This window comes from Hemitrygon akajei, chromosome 20 (genome assembly GCF_048418815.1).
Source record: "Hemitrygon akajei chromosome 20, sHemAka1.3, whole genome shotgun sequence".
Classification (NCBI taxonomy): Eukaryota; Metazoa; Chordata; class Chondrichthyes; order Myliobatiformes; family Dasyatidae; genus Hemitrygon; species Hemitrygon akajei.
Genome location: NC_133143.1, coordinates 22,674,819 through 22,698,000, shown reverse-complemented (window position 1 = coordinate 22,698,000; position 23,182 = coordinate 22,674,819). Strand labels below are relative to the sequence as shown.

Below are 23,182 nucleotides of genomic sequence, written 5' to 3'. Positions count from 1 at the left end.
GCAAAACATCTCTTCAGAGGCTGTCCATTCACTGTTTCTATACATGTTATAGATTATTTTCACTCAGTGCGTAGAACTGATGGTTGACACAACCGAGTAGTTTTCTTTGCCACTGCAGGTCTTATGAACTTGGATGGCAGGTAAAGCATATCCAATAGGTGATGGCTCCAAACTATTCAAAATGAAGTTCCACCCCCCCCCCCACCCAAAAGGACAAAGGAATATAATAATTTTCCTGAATCGGTGAATACCAAATGTACACTCATTACTCGTGTTATTTTACCTATTCTGCTTACCCCACCATTTTCAGTTTCCCATTTGTTACCTAACTTCTGTGGTTTAAATGGGAGACCACTATTTCTTTCAGACACTCCAGTCAGACAGGAAATAAATGACAAAGGACACCCTATTCTTCCATTATATAGTTGATAAAGGATGGCTGCCAAATCCCAGTTTTAAAAAAAGTCAAAAAACAGTCAATAAAAAGCAATAGATTTATTTTTATATCTAACAAAATATACATAAGCTTCAAAACTAAGTTTTTCTTACAAACTTTTAACATTATTCAGCAATATGGCACAATTACATAGAGCTTTATATTTATCTGTATTTGTAAGGTGCATAGATTTGTAACATTGTTCTCATGATTTTTTTCCCCCGACAGAAACATACAGGCATGGTATTGAAGTTGCCAAGGGAAGCGTAAGGCAGTTGTAAGTGTTGTTCAGTTTATTAGAGTGCAGCTGCAGCTGAGTTTGCCAATCCTCTGGAACAGCCCACAAATTGCTACATTTACTGCTGTGAACAACACCCGTGGAAATAATAAAATCACTGGAACTTTGGAATGGTTGTGACTTTTGCTGCCTCCCCCCTCATTTTTATTAACCAGTTCTTTCTCTCCATTCAGTTGGAAGATATGGGACACAGGGAAGGAAGGCGGCTTGAATTGGCTGCTAAACTGCAATAACCTGGTGGAACCTCAGGAAAGCATCTAGAACTATAAACTCCACAACAGTCACACGATTCTTTGGATGTTAGATATCCCCGCAGGTAAAGCCAATGGTATTTAATACCCATTGCCAGAATCAAGTGTGGGCTTTTTTTTTGTCTTCAAACAATTCATAAACTTGCTTTTCATATACTTGGACAACGACAACCACTTGGTTCACAAAGCAATTTTTTCAAAGGGCACTGCTCCAGACCAGTGCTATCACATTCTGCCCACTCTCCCCTTATAGGTCCCTAGCCTGATTTTCATGTGGGTGGTGGGATGGGGAGGGGGTGAAAATAACCTATAAAACAAAGTGCAACACAAACTTGGGGTCCAATTTACAGACATTCCTTTCACCTCACCCCACCCTACAACCATCACCACATTTCAACAACATTTTGACATATAAAAGCTTAGCCTACCATGAACTTCATTCATGTCTACACCCCTCAGACGGAATGGAACAAATATCTGTATCAGTGAGCTCCAACACAATTGCCATCTTGTTCTTCTATGTTCCCTCCCAATCGCAGATCTTCCTCATTTGAGTAAGTATCATCATTTCTTCATTGTCAATGGCTTTAAATTCTGGATCTCATCACTTCCCTGAGCTATGAGTTCTTTCACCAAAAGGACTGTAGCAGATTAAAATGGCAGCTGACTGTTACACTCCCAAGTAGTGATAGCCCATAAATGTCCCCCCACTTCTGTACCCCCACTTCTCCCTTCAGTAATAACAGCCCATTAATGGCATCCTTGACAATTATATCAAATAGGATGTTGGACTCAAAGTACAAAATTATGCTGAGTCTGATTAAACTGATAAAAGTGCTATTGATGTACATAGCAATGAAATTAGATCTAAAATTAGGGACCAGGCTGTTTGGACTGAAATTGTCTGGCCCGATTTCCAAAGCCCTGCTTTGTTCTGTTCTGCTATGTGAAAGAAACCAAATATCACAAATATGACAGACACACCCCATGCAACAATGACAAGGAGTCTGCCATAGTGCAACTGGAACAAGAACAGAATAGTGAGGTACAGCAATCTGAAAAAAGAACAGGACAGGCATGAAGGGATGAATGGAATCACAAAGCACAAGTACTCCGTCTCCAGGGCCCTGATGTTGGGGGGCGGGGGGTAGAGACAGAAACACATTGAGGTCAGAAAATTCAGGTGCAAGGACCCACCTACCTCTGCAGTTGTCACCTCCTTCAGGACCTGGGCTTTCCAAAACTTAACCAACTAGAACAAACTTAAATATTTTAATCTCTATTTTAAAAGGATCCACCCACATTCCAGAAGAGGGTTGTGACCCATCCTGATTGTGCATTTTCTTGAGCTTGCTATTTTGTTTTCTTTTTTTAAAAGAACTGCTATAAACTCTCCCAACCCAAATCATCAGTTTCTGGAATTCCCCAATATGGTTAAAATAAACTCCATCAAGTCAGGTCAACTCATGGAGTTGTCTTCTGCCACAATTATATTTAGTAACATGTGGAATACAAAGTAAACCCCCTTCAGTTATGTACCTTGTAAGAAGCAATGCAGGCTATAGAGTGCTTCAAGCATGTAGCATTTGAGATTTGAACTACGACAATACAATACTCAAATTTTATTGCCACAGCCAGGCTGCTTCCTGAATCCCCTACATCTCAGTCTCACTCTTCAGTGTCTATCACCCTATGGAATGCCACTCTGCTCAGTGGACTTCATTATTCTGGACTACAGCGTATGGATGTTTCTTAAATGAGTCCAGCAATCTTGTTTCAGCCAACCTTCCACCCTGTTCTCTCCAGAGATCAATAGCTCTCTGTAAGAAACTAAACATCCTAACATAAGCTCTCAGTTAACAACTGATCAGTACCTTGTTTTGGCCCTTGAAATGACTACCTCTGGTGCCAGAGGGCTGAGCATCATTGACCCAAAAACTATTCAGATTCAAATCTGTGAGGCCATTGTTTTAGAAAAGCAAGTTGTTCAGTCCCTGCAAAGCTGAACGTCGCTTGTTTGTTTAACATTATGACATTTAGGTATAAAGTCTTCATGTAATGTAATATTAGTGCTCTAAGTCTTCATCTGACTACCTTGACAACTAGTCTCTAATTGTAGAGACAGTGCTCAGGACTCCAGCACAGGCAGCCCTGTTAATGCACAACATCTGATATGCAAAATCTTAAGTACAAGAGATAAAACATCACTGTTAAAATTATTGCGTAACCCAGAACCCAGAACATTCAGATTCAGAGGCAAGTGTGACACTTTTAAAAAAGTATATATTTTTGCAAAATTAATATGTCTGTTGGAATGTCATGTGCTCAAGCCCTATTCCAGGAATGTTACTGCACCGCCTTGGCTGACATTCCAATGCAGTACAGATTCCGGTACTGCTATGGGCTGTATCACAACAACTGTCCATCAAGATTTCCTTTTTCAAATGGAAGGTCTGGGAGTATGGGCAGTGTTTACCCATCAACAGACCTACATCTTGTTACAATGCTGCTGGCATAAAGTGGCTGCTATTTTTCCCACAATAACTACATTTTGGAACTGAATAGCTGGTTGCAAAGTGCTTTAGGACAGTGTTATTGGTGGTTTATGAACACAAGTCCTCACTTTCCCTGCAAGTAGGACGATACCTACAAAGGAAGGGGTACACCGATAGAGCAGCCTGTAAGCATCTAGTGTTCATTGGAAGGTTATCAGGCAAAAAAAAATGGACTCTAGCCTAAAAACAAATGATCAGTCATTATCAAATTTTGCAGTATTACTGTTCTAAGCATTGTTGAGATAACTCTGGCACAATTCTGACCAAAAGCAGAACTTTACTTTTATTGTCACTAGAGAGTGTGTTCAAAGAAGCTCTTCATAAATATTCCCACTGCTCAAAGCTCTGCATACAGAACACAATCATTTTAAAAGTTATCCTTAAATGGCTTATTCAACATCTACCCATTTTTTATTTTACTATGTGAATTTTGTACAAGTACTTGGCTGATTTTAACATTTAATGTCATGCTGGGACAGAATCTGTCATTATAGCATGATCTAAAGTTATTACTATATAAAAAAGATTCAAAACCTTTATCTGTGCACAAAGAAAGCCAACATTTGTCAGTACAGATAAAGGAACTTTGAGACTTCCTTATGATTCCCTCTTGCCTTTGACAGATCTTTTCATCTTTTTCACAGGATCATTATTGAAGCACAGCTGTTCTCAAAAGTCTTGCCAATAAACAAGGCTGAAAATTGGTAGATTCAAACACAAACTTGACATCACAGATTTCCAGATTAGGATAACTTTTCCCTCAGAGAGTATTGTTTCATATTGCAGGTTGCTTCAGCTCACTGTGACAGCTGCTGTCACTGCAAGGTAGGTGAAATCTTCAGTCTCTGGTTATCTCTATGCTCTGTACTTTGGAAAGATTACTTCAGGGACCATTTTATTCCTTTTATTTTTTGAATCAACTCCCTGTCAGTGGAATTAATTTTAGTGTCAATGAATATTGTGTAGGGTTGCAATAATGTTCACATCTTTCTCCCTCTAAAATCCCACCTTCAATCAGTCTTATTCTTACAACTCTACTGTTGCAAATAAGTTAGTGACTAGTTGAGACCAACTCTAAACAGTAGACTCCTACACACTTTTTGAAAGTGTTCAATATAAATTATGTTTCTATATGGAAGCAAATAAAATTCTAAAAGAAAGAAGTCCTTTTTAAAAAATAAACACAGGAATTTGTTAGGAATTGTTAATGGCTACATGAACAAATTATTACAGTACGATTAAAAGAATGGTAGATTTAAAATAGAGTTGTCAAGGTTTAATAGCTGAAGCAAAGAGATTAATTAGATGATTAGAGGGAAGAGAGGCTTTAATTATGTGGAGAGATGAGAGTAGAGGGACACATTTTTCATGCCTAACACCAGTACTTTGTGTTGTCAATGTTATGGGGTCTCACAGGCACTTCAGACAAAAATTGTGAACCGAGACATTAGATCATGTGCTTCTAGTCAGAGTTAAGCGTCAAGTCACATCAAAAAGGAAAGGGCAGTGAGAACATGAAGATAAAGATGTTTGGGGAGGAAATTTCATAACTTGGGAACTATACAGCTCTCTTTGCAGCCACATATACTAAGCAAAATTTGGGGGAATGCACAAAGAATCTAGAGCTGAATGGAGAACTCCAAAAGGGGTACAGAGATTTGGAAGTTCTAGGACAAAAAAAAGGTGAAGTCTGGAAGAGATCTGAATGCAAGGGAGAGAATTCTACAAATCATAACATTGGGGAAATTAAATTAATAAGATGGGAAAATATTTATTAACAAAATAAATTAATATGTAAAAGGTGTCAATAGGATGTGAACCCATTACCTAAAAGAAATCCTGAAGGGGAATGTGCAATATTTATCCTTCCTCCTTAGGGAAAGAGGGAGATGGGAAAGAGTGAATAGATCCTACAGAAAGCAATTGCCATGAAGATCTGTTCTATGCTGTAAAACTCCATGTCATGAATTAAGCACCAATCAAAATCCAGCATCAGCTGCCGCTAAAACCAGGGACGATATGGATATTGTAAAATTCCTAAAAGATAGCCCATTTTTCTGAAGATGACATTCTCAACACAAATGTTGCAAGTAAAATGAAAATGCTGAAAATCAGACATAAAAGCAGAAAACACTCAGAGAATGAAATAATTAACCATTTCAGGTCAATGAAACTTTCATTGATCAAAATCCCAAAATACAACTAATCTAAAGTTTTAACTCTCTCTTCCCCTCCTCCTCCCCATTGATCTGTCAAGCATTTCCAGGATACCATTGTTAGCTGATATGAATGTCTGCTTACTATATGCAGTTACCTTAATTTGGAAGCATGATGTAAATAGTCTAGCCCAATTTAAGACAATGTGCATTTTCCTTTAAAATCCATGTTTCCATATAAATTGTTTCTGCCTCACCTTCCACTCCTTGTAGACCACAAGTGTTGCAACAAAGAGAACCACCTTGTGCCACATTCTTATGGCCTCTTTGATAGAATATAAAACAGAACTGAATTTATCACCCTATCGTGCAACTTAATCCTTTTTATTGTACCAGGCTATAATTTGCAATACCGAATGGAAAAAGTGAAACCTAAACAACACTCCAGAAGAACAGGTATCAGAATGTGGGCTAAGTAGTAAGAAATTACAGTTCCTCATCTCATACACAATGCCTTTAAACCTCAAAATGCCAGAAAGAGCCCAGGGCTCCCTTAAAAGCAGAATAACAAGATGTAGGCACAAACAACATAGTTTCACGAGAACTAACGAAACTGTAATTCTAAACTTTATTCTATCCCTAAGTGGTCAGCCCAAATCATAACAGACATGGTGGATAGGCAGTTGGTCTAATGGTGAAAATCTTACACAAAAACATCTAATAAACAGCTGAAAACATACAATTATCTTCAGATTATGAACAACAGAGGCTGTAAAAGTTTGGATTTTAAAGATAGTTTGGACAATATTGCCAAAATGCATCCACTAAATCCATTTTGCTTGCTTGATTCAGTTACTATATGCTAAGCAACCCTCACCTCTGTCCTGACTAATCCTCTATAAAACATTCCTGCATGGCACTGACCCAGCAGCCACATCAGCTGCAGCAACAAGCAGGTGAAGTGAGGTAGTTTGTCACCAGAGGAAGACGGGATCAGGAAGCTTTTCCAGTTTAAGTGGAAGGCGGACGGTTGTGTTTCTTCTTGCTCCTGCAGGATTTGCAGACACAGCAGAGGATGCAGGGTGAGGCCAGAAGTAGAAGTGGAGATGTGACCAGTACAATCAGACCTAATCCAAACAGGATCCCTACAACCTGTACAGGAGAAAGGGGCGAAGGACAAGGCCATTAGTTCTTCTTTAACCCATAGCACCATTAATCAAGTTACACAATTCTTAACGCAAAGTTATTCCAAGCTACCCTGTGGGAGGCTGATAATGAGCCACTCTGTTATATTTTCCAATAGGTTTCATTTTGAATGATGGCATGCACCCATAAATAACATAGCACACTCTCCAAATCAAACTACACACACTGTTGCTTATGCCACAGTTCATTTCTCACAGCATTATGTAGTATACTATCCATCATTGCAGTCACTTTTACAAACAGAAATCTCAACCCAACCCCCTTCATAATCTCACAGCAAAGCAGAGCCTCTAGAATAAGGCAGATGCAATGTTACCATTCATTTTGGGAGGACTAGAATACACAAGCAAGGATGTGATGCTGAGGCTTTATAAAGCATTGGTCAGATCACACTTGCAGCATTGTGAGCAGTTCTGGGTTCCTTATCGAGGAAAAGAAGTGCTGGCATTGGAGAAGGTGTGGAGGATGAGAATCGTTCACAAGGATGATTCTGGGAATGAAAGAGTTAAAGCACGAGGAGCATTTGATTGTTCTAGGCCTGTACTGACTGGAATTTAGAAGAATGAGGGGATGATCGCATTGGAATATTGAAAGGCCTAGACAGAGTGGATGTGGAGAAGATGTCTCCTATAGTGGGTGTGTCTAGGACCAATGGCCTCATAATAGAGGGACATCCATTTAGAACAGAGATAAAAAGGAACTCATTTAGCCTGAGGGTGGCAAATCTATGTAATGCACTGCCTCAGATGTGTGAGGATGCCAAGTATTTGAGTATATTTAAAACTGAGGTTAATAGTTCTTGGTTAGGGTGTCAAAGGTTACAGGGTGAAGGCAGGGGGATGGGGTTGAAAGAGATAATAAATCAGCCACGGTGGAACAGCAGAGCAGACTGAATGGGTTGAGTGGCCTAATTCTGCTCCTATTCTTATGGTCTTAATAACGAGCATTCAAATTGGACAGCAATTCACAAAGATAATTCAATCCCACTACAACAGTGTGGTTCTTGATTGGTCAGGGCACAAGGGGGCGAGGGCAGGAGATTGGGACTGGGAGGAAAATTGGATCAGCCATGATGAAATGGCAGAGCAAACTCAAAGAGGCCAAATGGTCTAATTCTGCCCATATATTTTATGGTATCCTGCCCCACAACTGTTACCAATAACTGCATCCAATTTTCTATGCCAAAATGCCTGTTATACCACATCAAGTCAAAATTTAAGCAGTTCCAACTCCAACTTCTGTTGCACTCACCTGGGTTCTGTTCCAAATGACTGAAGCCCTGGAGTGGCCAAGCTTATTGCGACATGGTCCTTTGTCATAATGCCTCAGGAAAATATCATTCTGAAAAGTACAGGTCATCCACTAATCACATTGAACCTTCACATTCTACTGAATTTCAACAACTTGCTGATTTAGTTTATAATCAACTACACAATGTGTAGATTAGCCTTTTAAGTTAACGCTTAATTCATTCATTTGTAGTTTTCTATAGTTCACAACCTAAATGAGGTTGAAAGCATCCTTAATTTATTGTTGTTAGCATAACTAAATACATTCCCATGGTGCATTTAGCAAAGATAAATATTTTAAGGTTTTTCAGAAACCTAGTAACAAAAAACAATAATAATGGAGATGCTCAAAGAAATAGTCTAAATATTAGTAATATTTTTAAAGGGCGGAGGCTCAACAAGGATGTGAAGGTAGAGAGGTAATCAGCGTCCCGAAGTGAAGGAGGAAGAAGTGAGAGGAAGGATATGGAGTCAGAAATTGGCACTGTTTGAAATTGGCACAATGCCTCAATCTGCTATCTGGGTAACTTAAGATGCAACTAACAATGGCAGTGCTGTGCAAGTGTATTGACATAAGATCAGTTGCTACATAGATGGGTGCACCTTCAGTCAGGCTGTCTGCCTTGATACTAACTCCTGAAGAAACTTTAATAAAAAACATACAGTGTGATCCAAGTAAGTCCTTAAATGTGTAGCAGTTATTTGAAAAAATATACGTACATCCAGATTGTGAAGGCAGTACCAGCAAAAGGTATGCTTGCAATTTTTGCACATCATTTGGGCACAGCCTTCATTTCGTTCGATCAGGATATGACATAAAGGACACTGTTTGATGGGAGCTTCTGTGTCATGGCTGATGAGAAAACTATGGAAGAAAGCAAAGGAAAACAATATAACATTTATCTTGCAATTTAAGTAACAGAAGAAGCAACAGAGAGCCTGATCCCAAAATAATCCTGTGTATAATATAAATTAACATAATAATACAATTCAGATGACTTCATACTAACTAACTGAGACTATATTGTGTTATCAAAATATTCATAAATCTGTATATTAACCCATTCTGATTTTTTTTCCAAAACACAAATATCCAAGCTATTGATCAAAACCTTCCTCATCCAAAATCTGACAAAGTGGTTTACCAGTTTTGAAATCCCTTTGGAAGTTTGCAGCAGTAACATTTCAGTAATATGCTGATTCATTCACTCCAGAAGCTGGTCTAGAAATCTTAACTAAATTACTTTCAAATAGAATAGCAAAAACAAAAAAAAGAGAAAAGACTTGTTTAGTTTTCTCTTTCAGGCTGCAGGGGGTTCCCAACATTTTTAATGTCATGGACTAACATCATTAAGCAAGGGATCTGTGGACCCAAGTTGGGAATGAACCCCTGCCTCAGAGGAAGGCAAAGCAGAAACTTAAATACCTCTTCTTTGTCAAAGCTTTTATTCATCTGCCCTAAAACATCTTCACTTGTTTCAATTACAGTTTTGTTTATTGACTTACTTGTTAATTTTCTTAATCTCTTTCACTGATTTAAAGGATGCATGTTGTTGACCTACCATACTTAATACAATCCCAAAGAAATCAAGCATATTTACAAGCAATGGAAACCTATTACATCTTGCAAGTTAGCTTTATATTAGAAGTAGCTTCCATCCTTCCAGGGCACAAGGACTTCAGTACTAACTCCAGCCTGATAGGTCAATGCAGTTTGCACTGTCAGAAGTGCTGTCTTTCTGAAGAGACATTAATTATCGATTGAGCTACAGGGTGGAAAAGGCTCTTCTGATCCTTCGAGCCGCACTGCCCAGCAACCTGTGGTTTAACCCTAACCTAATCATGGGACAGTTTACAATGACCAATTAACCTACCGACCAGTATGCCATTGGACTATGGGAGGAAACTGGAGCACCCGGAGGAAACCACATGCGTTCATGGGGAGAATGTACAAACTCCTCACAGGCAGCAGCTGGAATTGAACCCAGGTCGCCTGTACTGTAAAGCATGGCATTAACCATGACACTATATCAAGCTTATGTCCTGTACAATGTAAACAAAATCCACCGAGCAATAATAGAAAAACAATCAATATCGCTAAAACAATGTTTGATCATTTTTGAAGAAGTTGCCTGAGGCAATTTCCATACTACAATGTAAAGCTACATTCATGAGGTCCTCAGTTGGTCAGGACCGATCACGGATATGGCGTCCTAGTCATCTACATGATATACCAGCCAGGGCATAGAACATAGAAATCTACAGCACATTACAGGCTCTTTGGCCCACAATGTTGTGCCAACTATGTAACCTACTCTAGAAACTGCCTAGAATTACCCTAGCGCTTAGCCCTCTATTTTTTCTAAGCTCCATGTACCTACCTAAGATTCTCTTAGAAGACCTATTGTTTCTACCTCCACCATCACCAGCAGTACATTCCACACACACACCACAGTGTGAAAAACTTGCCCCGACATCTCCTCTGTACCTGCTTCCAAGCACCTTAAAACTATGCCCCCTCGTGTTAGCCATTTCAGTCCTGGGAAAATGCTTCTGGCTATCCACACAATCAGTACCTCTCATCATCTTATACACCTCTATCAGGTCACCTCTCATCCTCTGTCGCTCCAAGGAGAAAAGACTGAGTTCACTCAACCTATTCTCATAAGGCATGCTCCCCATCCAGGCAACATTCTTGTACGTCTCCTCTGCACTCTTTCTATAGTATCCACATCCTTCTTGTAGTAAGGTGACCAGAACTGAACACAGTTCTCCAACCTCTGAACAAGGTTTTGTATAGCTATAACATTATCCCACAGCTCCTGAACTCAATCCCACAGTTGATGAATGCCTTCTTAACAACACTGTCAACCTGTGCAGCAGCTTTGAGTGTCCTGTGGACATGGACTCCAAGATCTTTTTGATCCTCCACATTGCCGAAAATCTTATCAATAATACTATATTCTGTCTTCAAATTTGAATTACCAAAATGAGCCACTTCACACTTATCTGGGTTGAACTCTATCTGCCACTTCTCAGCCCAGTTCTGCATTCTATCAATATCCTGCTGTAACCTCTGATAACCCTCCAGACTATTCACAACACCTCCAACCATTATGTCATCAGCAAACTTACCAACCTACTCTTCAACTTCTTCATCCAGGTGTTACGTGCCAGCAGCCATAGACCACAGACATACATTTTAATGTTAACAAATATGTTTTCAATACCTACCCAAAACTTAGACAATTAAAACAATTGCTCTCCTAACCAAAAACTAACAGTGCAATGCATCTTAGCTCACAAACTGTGGAGGTCTGGAAACAGTTCCTCCCAAGTCTTACGCAAACAGAGTCCTAGGATGGCAATCCAGAAGGTTCCAGAATCCATGGAAACAGGTACAGGTGTCTGTGAGGAAGGGTTCATAAATCCACATTAAGATGGCACAAGGTGACAATCACAGAAAATTCCAGAGGACAAGTGATCGTCACATAACACACTGGATCCATGCAGAGATAACGAGGTGACAGTCACAGAAGATTCCAGAAGTTGAGTGGTCGTCACTCAATTACTAGAGTCCATGCAGGGATACCAAAGTTATGCCTAAGTTCCAAAATCCACATAGGGATTTCACAAGGTGATGGTCACGGAACATTTCTTAACACAAGTGGTCACACCTGAATCCATGTATGGATTAACAAAAAGTGGTCGCCACAGAATACTCCAGAAATCAGAGTATGGATCATACGAAGTGACAGTCACGTATCCAATATGCACTGCATGCAGCAAATTATCACAATCTTCTGGACACGGAGAAATATTGGGAACGCCCACTGCTGTAGTGAACTCTTCAACTAACTCAACTCAACTCACTCTCTTGCAGGTAACTCACAGTCCGTTGCATCACTTAGCTGCAGAAATTTTCAGATACCTCCCGAATTCAACAGAAAAAGCTTACGCTCATTTGTTATATGATGCCATCCCCACGCCTCCTCCAGGCGCACCTCAATGACGCCATCCCACGGCCTGTCCAGGCGCACCTCAATGATGCCATCCCCACGCCTCCTCCAGGCGCACCTCAATGAAGCCATCTCCACGCCTCCTCCAGGCACACCTCAATGACACCATCCCCACGCCTCCTCCAGGCGCACCTCAATGATGCCATCTCCACGCCTCCTCCAGGCGCACCTCAATGATGCCATCTCCACGCCTCCTCCAGGCACACCTCAATGACGCCATCCCCACGCCTCCTCCAGGCGCACCTCAATGACGCTTACGGTTAATCCAAGCAACGTTGACATGTAACGCAGGTCATTTATTTATTAAATAAATAAATCGCAAGAAGGAGGGGTCCCAGAACAGATCCCTGCAGAACATCACTGGTCACTGACCTCCATGCAGAATATGAACCATCTACAACCACCCTTTGCCTTCTGTGGGCAAGCCAGTTCTGTATCCACAAAGCAAGTCATCTCATGCCTCCTTAATTTGTGAATGAGCCTTGCATGGGGAACCTTATCAAATGCCTTACTCACAAATCCCACCTCTCAGGATCTTCTCCAACAACCTGCCCATCACTGAAGTAAAACTCACTGATCTTTAATTTCCTGGGTTCTCTCTACTCCCTTTCTTGAACAAGAGAACATTTGCAACCTGCCAATCCTCCAGTACTTCTCCCGTCCTTAGAGCACTATAATATGGACAGCAAGCTGTTGCCCCTTACAGGAGGCTCCCCCTCTCCATGCACCTAATGAATCCATAGAAACGGCATAGACGGATACAATTTGGCACCAGTGACATCGCAGGATTTGCCAGTCAGCACTGAACTCAATGTAAAAATGCCTTAGTGATTGCAGCTCTGAATTTTTCCCTCAGGGTTTACTCCAAAGACTTTCCCGTGAGTGGATATTGCACAAGGCATAGGAAGTTTGAGATCAGAGTTCTCCTTCTCTTAGATGAGCTGTCAACCATGGCTGATGAGCTCCATCTGCCCAAAGCAACTTTTTTTTTCTTTTAGGCACCAGTAACTCACTTTTGCCCCTTCTGTCAGTAGAAACAGTTCTGCCGGGCTCAATAGCTAAGCTGTGAAGGCCAGGTGCTGGACTTGGTTTTCAGAGGCTATTTGAAACGCACGCCATTGAGAGCATTTAATAGTTAGTGAGTGCTTATCTCCACTACTTCCTCTGGCTATGACAATATTAAGCTAAGTTACAAGGAAGAGAAAATCTGCAGATACTGGAAGTCCAAGCAACACAGACAAAATGCTGGAGGAACTCAGCAGGCCAGGCAGCATCTATGGAAAAGAGTACATTTTAGGCCAAGACTCTTCAGCAGGACTCAGGCCAAGTTAATCATGTTCATTATAAAAGATGACAATAAATCCATTTTTAAAGTTAGATTGTTACAAATACACAATGTAGTAAAATGCATGAGTTGTAAAATCAGTTATCTTAAATTTAGTTGTGAATTCACACGATTCAATAGAGTAAAGAGTTACTTTTTTTTTTAAAGTACCAAATGCTTAAAATGCAGGAGATTTCACATCAACAGAATGTACAGTAAATTCTGGTTAACTGGGATACATTGGGACCAGTACATTTTGGTCCAATTAAGCTAGAGTTTCATATAAATAGTTAAAAAGGTATAAAAAAGACAAACTAGCAAATAAGTTATGTATATAAATGAAACAGAACAAATTAGAACACTATCCAATGATACTAATGTTCTATAAAACTATGCATTAGTTCCTAATATGTATTGGCAGAGTGATTCATCTGCTTTGCGTTCTTTTGTCTATAATTGAACAAAATCAGCACAGATACCCAGTGCAGACAATGGTCTGCCTTCATGCAATGCTGTCGATTACTGCATCCTCCAAATATTCATTTTCATGTAATAGAAACAGGAAAACCTACAGACAATACAGGCCTTTCAGCCCACATTGCTGTGCCAAATGTTTACTTGCTTTAGAAGTTACCTAGGGTTACCCATAGCCCTCTATTTTTCTAAGATCCATGTACCCATCCAGGAGCCTCTTAAAAGACCCTATCGTATCCAGTTCGCCCACCATCGCCAGCAGCCCATTCCACGCACTCACCACTCTCTGAGTAAAAAACTTACCCCCAACATCCCCTCTGTACCTACTTCCAAGCACCTCAAAGCTGTTCCCTCTCTAATATTCAAGGGAATTGTCAATTTCTTCGAATTTTTCATAGTTCTTAACTTGAAGTAGTGAAATAGTTTCATTTCAACTCTCAGCCATTTCTGGTATCTCCAAGCCAGAATGCTCAAAACAGCATTGAGCAAAACCTTTCCGAATTATCTTACGCTTATTTCTTATCAACTATCAGTTACAAAAAATATGCTGCTTTTTTTTTAAAGAGACAAACACACATGACTGATAGTATTTGATAAGTGCTCACTTCAAGATGGTGTAGTGTCTAATGGCATGCAAGTGCACGTGAATGACGCTAGTTTAGAAACTGTTCAGCAATAGGCTCCTGTTCCAGTTAAGTGGCATAGTGTCCCAAATAAACAAAGGGAATGCTGGCCATTTTCTCAATTACCGGTAGGTTGTGTTCTTAGTTGTCCCAAATAAATGGCTGCCCCAATTAACCAATGGCTCAATTAACTGGAATCCGCTATATTAATAATACACGGTTACAAGTTGTAACCTTTAAACAAGTTGAAACAAACATCAGAAAGCTGTACTTCATAAGATTATGCAAACACGTAGCGAAATTATTATAGAAAATATTGGAATCATTCAACAAATCAGAGGAAGAACCCCAGATCTGAAATTTTAACCATTTCTCTTTCCACAGATGTTATCCAGCCTGCTGAGTGTTGCTAGTATTTTGTTATGTTTCAAATTGCTAACATCTGAGGCTTTTCTATAAAGCTGTAACATTAAGAGCATAACAACACACACAAAATGCTGGTGGAACACAGGAAGTCCTGACGAAGGGTCTCGGCCCGAAACGTCGACAGCGCTTCTCCCTATAGATGCTGCCTGGCCTGCTGTGTTCCACCAGCATTTTGTGTGTGTTGTTCGAATTTCCAGCATCTGCAGATTTCCTCGTGTTTGCACATTAATAGCATAAATCAGCCACATTTATTTAACTAAATGGTTGAAGGACTCAGGAGTCTAGATGACTTAATTCTAGTTTAAACTCGTATGTTTGGATAATGACACATCTTTTTAATTTGTTACTCAATTACAAGTAGAAAGAAAGCTATCCTAACATTGGAATACGTAGGAAAGCCAAGGGAAATTATGAGTCTATTATTTAAGAATTATTTCTTTAAATTATTTCCATTGAGAGGAGGATTGAGCCAGATTAGAATATCCTAATTAGCTGCATTGATAGTATAAATAGACCATGAATTTTGAAACCAACGAGTATTCTTATCATTTTCAGAAAGACTAGACAATCAATAATGTTATAAAGCTAAAATGCAAAGCCAAAAGAAAACAAGGAATTGAAAAAGAGACAAAAGACTGCAGATGCTGGAAATCTGGAGCAACAACCAAAGGAGTGGGATGAACTCAGGTCAGGCAGCATCTGTGGAGATAAATGAACAGTCTACATTTCAGGTCGAGACTCTTCATCAGACCTTGAAATGGGGGAGATGGCCAGTAATAAAAGGTGAGGGAAAGGAGTGCAGCAAGTGAAGGCAGTGATAGCTGGATCAAGATGAGGATGGTAATAGTTAAGTAAGGGAGGGAGGAGAGGCTGAAGTTGAAAGTTAAGGTACTCAGGATTATAGGTGCCACAATATGACAGATACAACACCACGAAGAAAGCAGTAAAGGGTAGGTGATACGTCTTGAGCCAAACTCACCCAATACTGCAACATCATTCATTAATCTATCCAAATTTCCATCTACTCCTTGAGTAGTCCCCTTCAGATCAAAGATGACTGACTTTATTTATAGAGGGAGACTGCGGAGTATAGAGCCAGACTCCAGCTTTTCTACAGATAGGCTGGAAGGGAGCCAACTGGCCAAGTGGGTGGGTAGTGTGTGAGGTGGTTCTCTTTCCACTATTTTACACAGGGCTTGGTCTGAATGTACTTAATACCAGCTCATATGCTGCTACTTCACATTGAGAAGCCATAGGCCAAGGATTCCCAGGAGTCAGTGAAGTTGTTGCATTTATTCAAAGTGATTTTAAAAAATAATTAATACTTAAAGCTTTGCTTGTCCACCTGGTAACCTCCTTCCATGGCTGAGCTCAGAATAGAATGGGGATGACATGGCCTGATCAAAAAGGCAAACTAAGTATAACTGGGTTCTCAAAACAGGAACATTGGCCTGGAGGAGGATGCTGGCATTGGGTCACTTCGCCTTCCGGTGGATTTGGAGCACTTTGCTAAGACCCAGTTAGTGGGATCTTTTGAATACCTGGAGGTTCTTTCTGTGGTTGGTCCAGGTCTCAGAGAAGAATGGGACCACAGCTGCACAGTACATCATGAGTTTTGTCCCAGATCCAAAATCCTCATCTTCAAATACCCATTTCCTAAAAGGATGCATTGGCACATTGAAGGCACTAGCAAATGTCATCATCATTCTACCTTCAATGAAAAGAGGCTCCTAGGAGGAGGTACACACATTACATGGCTCACTATGAACCTTAATGCTGAAGGCAGCAAGATGAACAGAGAGTTATAGAGGACCTTTGTCCAGTGAAAGTTGAGTGCAAGGCTTATCACATCGAAAAGTGAAAATGCATGAAATACTCAGAACTGACAAAGGATCTTGGACTTGAAATGCTAATTGCTTCTCTTTCCACACGTTGCCTGACCTGTTCTGTGTCTGTTTTTTTTTCACCCAGATTTCCGGATCTATAGTACAAAGTCTTCTCCCCTGTTTTGTCATCCAAGCATTTTATAAGCAGCTGTTTCAGCAGGGATACTGCATATTTCCAAGACCTTAGTTTTGAAGTGGGTTATAGCCATTTTCAAAGTCAGAGTCAAAAGTAAATTTAATATCAAAGAGCGAACGGTTCACCATATATTACCCTGAGATTCACTGTCTTCTGGGCATTTTACACATCCCATCAGTCAAGAGTATATAGGCTGCTGAATGGAGTGAAGAGCAGTCACATCTAGGACAGAATCATGGTTAAGTTGGTCTTCAGAGTACTTCTTGCTGCATTCTCTACAATTTATCTGTTTTTAGGTCACAAGTTTACTGCTGGACTTCTGCCTACAGGTGCTTGTTTTCCCATGAGGAAATTCAAAGCTTCCAATCCAGGATGCCTTATATTTGTGTTTAGCTGGCTCTTTTGACTCATGTTCTTTCTAGTTAAACCAGTCTTGACTCTTCCTGTTAAAGAACCCAGGTGTCTCCTCACAGGTCCCGGTTATAACTGACTTTGAGACAACTGTAAACAATGGACTCTGAGGCAGGGAGTTGCCAAAGAATTTCTGAGAACTGCCTTTGTGTGGTCCTTGAGTGTGTCAACATTACTGTTTTAGTACCATGAGATCAACATTGATAAGTTGCTTTGGGGTAGTGTTGATGGGGATAACTGAATAGATGAGGCAATGTTGGGTCAGTCTAGCAGACATAGATGCCTGTCATGACATGAGGAATACAATTATTTTTGCCATCCCTCGCCTGTTTTAATGGTGAATTATTTATTTATTTAAAGCCAGAGCGAAGAACAGGCCCTTCTGCCCACTGAGCCTCACCATCCAGCAACCCACCAATTTACCCCCAGCCTAATCACAGGATCATTTACAATGACAAATTAACCTACTAACCAGCAAGTCTTGGGACTGTGAGAGGTACCAGAGTACCCAGTTCTATAGTCCAGGTGAATGCCTGGATCGGGGGTGCTGATGGCTACTGCTTTGTGCTCATCTCTCTGATGAAACAGAGAGTCTTTAATGTCAAGAGGTTAGAATGATATATGACTGTAAAACATGAAACACCCAAAGCAATCACTGATTCCATAAGGACAGCTGCTGAAACACTGAACCAGTTCATTTCACAAAGTAAGCTTCTTCAACAAAATAGGATTCCCCTCTTCTAGTTTGCCCACCCACCCCCTCGCCCAAATGTGTACCCACCACATATTTGAGTTGACCAAGTCCCAGAGTGAAAATAGTGATAAATATAAAAATGTCTTTTAGAAGAATGCAGGAGGTATCTCAATGAAACCGAACGAATGTTGAAAGGACTAGATAGGGTGGATGTGGAGTGGATGTTTCCTATGGTAGAGGTATCCAGAACTAGAGGGCACAGCCTCAAAATTGAGGGGAGACCTTTTAGAGCAGAGGTAAGATGGAATTATTTTAGCAGAGGGTAGTGAACCTGCGGAATGCTCTGCCACAGGCTGCGGTGGAGGACAAGACCATGGGTATATTAAGGCAGAAGTTGATAGCTTCCTGATCTGGTATTTTGGGGGCAGAAAGGTAATAATGCAAGTAGGTAACAAAGAATGGAACTAAATGGTACTTGCACTATTACCTCTCTGCTCCCAAAATACCAGATTTATCCAGACAGCCAGACATTATGACTGTATTACAGGACGGCTACAAACTGTTGCCTGTATAAATATTTTATTTATTGTAAAGTGCTTCCAAGAGCACAAACACGGCACACACTGGACAAAGGAGGGGGGGGCCCTACTCCTCCACAGCCAAAATGATTTGAAAGAGATGTCCAAGATCATGACTGATTTAAATAGGGTAATTGGATAGATGCCACTTACATGAGTGGATGATTCAAGGACCAGGGAACACAGTATTAAAGTTTTGAGAAAAGATACAAAAAGATTTGGGATTTAAAATTTGAGCTAATTTCAGCACTTGAATACATTATCCACATCTATATTAAATTTGGGTTTCTAGGTGAGATGCTAAAGCAACCAGTTCTGTAATACCTTTATATAAACCTAACCAACACCACCAGGAATCGTTAGATTGTTCATTTATCACACTGCAACGTGTGACCACTTACCATCATGGAAAATGGTCCAAATATACCCCTTTTAAACACTTACCACACTTCTTTCAGGAAGATTTTCTAGAGTGCCTATGAGATGCCCTTTTAGAGCAGCTCATGGTTGAGCCCACTAGAGGATCAGCTATTCTGGATTGGCTGTTGTGCAATGAACCAGAATTGATTAAGAGAGCTCAAGGTAAAGGGATCCTTGGGAGAAAATGATCATATGATCAAATTCACCCTGAAATTTGAGAAGCTAAAATCAGATGTATTAGTATATCACTACATTATTTTAGAAAAAATGTGCTGAGACTGGAGAGGGTTCAAAGGAGATTCATGAAAATAATTCCAGCTTTGAGCAGCTTGTTATATGAAGAGTGTTTGAAGGCTCTAGACCTGTAATCACTAGAATTCAGAATGAGGGGTGAACTGATTGAAACCTATCAAATGGTGAAAGGCCGTGATAGAGTGGATGTGGAGAGGATGTTCCCTATGGTGGGAGAGTCTAACACCAGCACACACAGCCTTAGAATAGAGGGGCATCCTTTTAGAACAGAGATGAGGAGGAATTTCTTTAGCCAGAGGGTGGCAAATCTGTGGAATATTTCCCGCAGGCAGCTGTGGAGGGCAAATCTTTATGTATATTTAAAGCAGAGGTTGATAGATTGTTGATTAGTCAGGGCATGAAGGGATATGGGGAGAAGGTAGGAGATTGGGGCTGAGAGGAAAATTAGATCAGCCATGAGGAAATGGCAGAGCAGACACAATGGGTCATATGGCCTAATTCTGCTCCTACATCTGACAATATTATGGTCTAAAAGGTCAAAGGTACGTCCAAATATGTAATGCCATGAACCAATTAGGCAGGGAATACATTTTTTTTCAATTTATATTTAATTCCTTACATGAGAAGTGCTTTGATTTGTTTTTTTAGATATACAAATATACACATTGTTTTCCTTATCAAACTACATCTCAACTCTACTGAGAAAAGTTACACAAATGTAGTGTGGCTATTTAGGTTTACCTGCTGTAAAATATGCTCAGAAAGACCTGAGGCAAGATATATGAAATCATTGGGAGTGCCCCTGTTACAAATCATACTGATTTTCTCATGACACCTCTGGGTGAGTCGCACATATGGCATCATTAATGAGGAGTTCACAAATCCCTCTGCAGTCCAATAACAAAGTTACTATTTTGAAGTTTTGTAATCCTTACCCATCATCAGATCCTTTTGAAAGCATGAAAGGCTGGCTCTTTTGACAACCTTGCCCTGGATGCCAACTGGCTTTGCAGATGGAGCAGAACTGTGTGCAACAGGAAGGGCACTGAACTGGCACTGCCTGATGAGAGTCACCTGCGTCAATGTGGCATACCGCCTGACATTGAACTCTGGGGCACCTTGTCCTGGAGGGATCCAGATGGATTTCTAAAAATAAAAGTCATAAAATTGATTGCTTTCATAATTGAGAGCCAAGTATTTTCAGTTTTTCCATCTAAAGCATTTCATTACAAGAACTATTTTGTGCAATGTCATTATTTTTTCTTAAACTAATTATAGATTTCCTATGAATACCTACTATTTTGAAAATGGTGCCATTTCAAGTTTAATTTGTAAGCATTGAAGATTTAATTTCATTGTAGTAATTTACCAGTGTCTGATTTTTGAGTACTGTTAGCCATGAATTTTATTCATAGGAACTTTCCTTGCCTTTTGTTCTAGGAATCTAGATGCAAAGAAGAAAACAAAATAGAGCTGGGAAGTGCTCCAATAAATAGTTCCACTAAAATTTCAGAAGTTTCAAGATGTTCTGCTGCAGGATCACACTATATCTTTTTATTTTTTAAATGCCAAATTCTCTGCTCACCTCTGAATTACCCTTGAGAAAACCTCTGAAATGTTTCAGATTTTTTCATGGCCAACCCAATTGGAACGTTGGACCAATACTAAATCCTAAAGGTCAAGCAAAGTTGAAAAAGCAGCACTTCCCCTGAAGATTTATTCAAACAGATAACTATTCAGTATTTATTTTAAAAATGCCCATGGTTTATTTTAAATCAGATATCCTTGTAGATGTAGAGGTCTCATTCAAGGAATTTACAGAACACAGGTGGGCTCTTTGGCCCAAATGGTCCATACTGTCTCCACACAAGCCTCACTACTCCCTACTTCAGCTAATCCTTTAAGCAATAACATATGCATTAGGCTTCCCCCTCAGATCCAGTTAACTCAATTGCCTCAAACAAGCAAGAAGGTATCAAATTTCCTCCTCAATCTGTTTGCTGAGATAAGTGGGTAATCACAATTTTAAAGATTAATACTTGCCACACTATTTTCCAAGCAGGAGATCAGATATTGTGTTCAGTTCATTGCAGGTCTTGTCTTTCCCTATTGATTTAATGTATCTTCCCATTTTCATAATTTTCCCTTCAGTTTTATGGTGCTACCCAAGGATTAACTTGCAGTTTCATTGCTGGTGTGGTTAAAAGAAAGACTACCATCTGGGTATGCGATGAATCCTCACATCATACTCAGAGTAGTACAGGGTGGTAGACTTAACCACATGACACAACAAACCATTTCATTGTCCAAGTAAAATAGTAGAGTCAATGGAAAAATGACAGGGACTTCTTAATCAGACCCAATATATAAACCATTAATGGGCCATCCTTGGAGAATTATTGCTCTCTATGTGGAGACATTTCAACAAAGTGAAGCCCAATGAACACATCTAAAGTGAGTTGGATAAACGTACCAGTATACAGCCTCACCTCCATCAGTAAACAGCAAAAATACAACCTTGAGATGATTATTCTGTCTCCAAAATTCATTCAATTGACAACTATGTATTATTTCTGCTACCAACTGTGATGAAATTCCATGCAACTATAGGACAAAATTTAACTGATGCAGACACTCTGGAATTGAGATGGAGAGAACAGTAGAACACCAACACATTTTCTCTTCATTCTTTTTCTACAACTGAAAGCCAAATTTTGACACGGTTATACTGTAAAATCTACCTACAGGCTGTACACAGCTTACACAAGGGTGCTGTTTGAGAGAACTATCCATTAGCCAGAAACATTTTTTTGTTTATATAACTACATTTGCTATAATTCTTTAATTTCATTGGATAATCACCCTGACATTATTCATAATTAAACTAATGGAAATATATGCTGCATAAAGTTTTTAACAGATTTTATTATTACTAGCCTGAAAAATACATGGGTAAATTTGCCTAAAGTTGGATTTCAGCAAATTATGTTATTTGGAACCCAGGGAACTCCTGTAACATTGTGTTATAAAGCTGTGTTACATCCTTGTAATACACTTGGTATTAAAAGGTAGTGAATGTAAATGCCATCTGAAGAATGTCCAATTTTTTGATATAGATAGGGAATGAGAGTGAACACATTGAGATCATTTAGGAATGTTTTAGACAAGTGATTGAGGAAAAGAGCATGAATAGGAAAAGGCAAGAGAGACACAGGAGTGGGTCTACAGAGGAAAAACAATGGCATGCACTGATGAGTCAACCACTTTTCTTCCCTTGCAGGTTCTAGAAATTTTTGTGTTTTGTCTGGTTATTTCAACTCTGAAAAGTTTTGAATTCCAACAGTGTCCAAATCCAAGAGGTTAATGAAGATACTTTCCAAAGCAACTGCACATCATCATTTTCACTGGCTTTATTGGATTATTTTCAGAATGTATTTCCCCAACCTTAACAGGACCGCCCAGCATTATCACTTTCTGTAGAATCAATTGTGTTTTAAAAGATAGTAATACAAGCATATGGAAATATAAGTATAGAAAGTTTTAATGATAACGGTGAGGTGTTATATTGATGTGCAGCAGCTCATTTATAGCAAAAAGTAGAGTTAAAGTGGTTGCCATATTACTGTCAGAGGTGCATTATGTATATATCCACAGAATGTTAGGGAAAATACGACAGGAATAGGATATGACAGGAAGTGTACATATCCACTAGATCCAACAAGTATTTTGAGAGGGTTGCTTCCATTGT

General features: G+C 39.7%; 1 protein-coding gene across 1 annotated transcript in view; it reads right to left on the bottom strand.

The window, feature by feature from the left end:
• Positions 1 to 480: 480 nt before the first annotated feature.
• The window catches only part of LOC140713643 (E3 ubiquitin-protein ligase RNF144B-like), a 59,343-nt gene continuing 36,641 nt past the window's right edge, over positions 481 to 23,182 (bottom strand). The window contains exons 5-8 of the mRNA XM_073024012.1: positions 20,370 to 20,580; positions 8,912 to 9,056; positions 8,154 to 8,243; positions 481 to 6,848 (exon numbers count right to left, since the gene is read on the bottom strand). Of these exons, the coding sequence (XP_072880113.1) occupies positions 6,708 to 6,848; positions 8,154 to 8,243; positions 8,912 to 9,056; positions 20,370 to 20,580 (587 nt within the window). The 3' untranslated portion in view covers positions 481 to 6,707. The remainder of the gene's footprint in view (positions 6,849 to 8,153; positions 8,244 to 8,911; positions 9,057 to 20,369; positions 20,581 to 23,182) is intronic.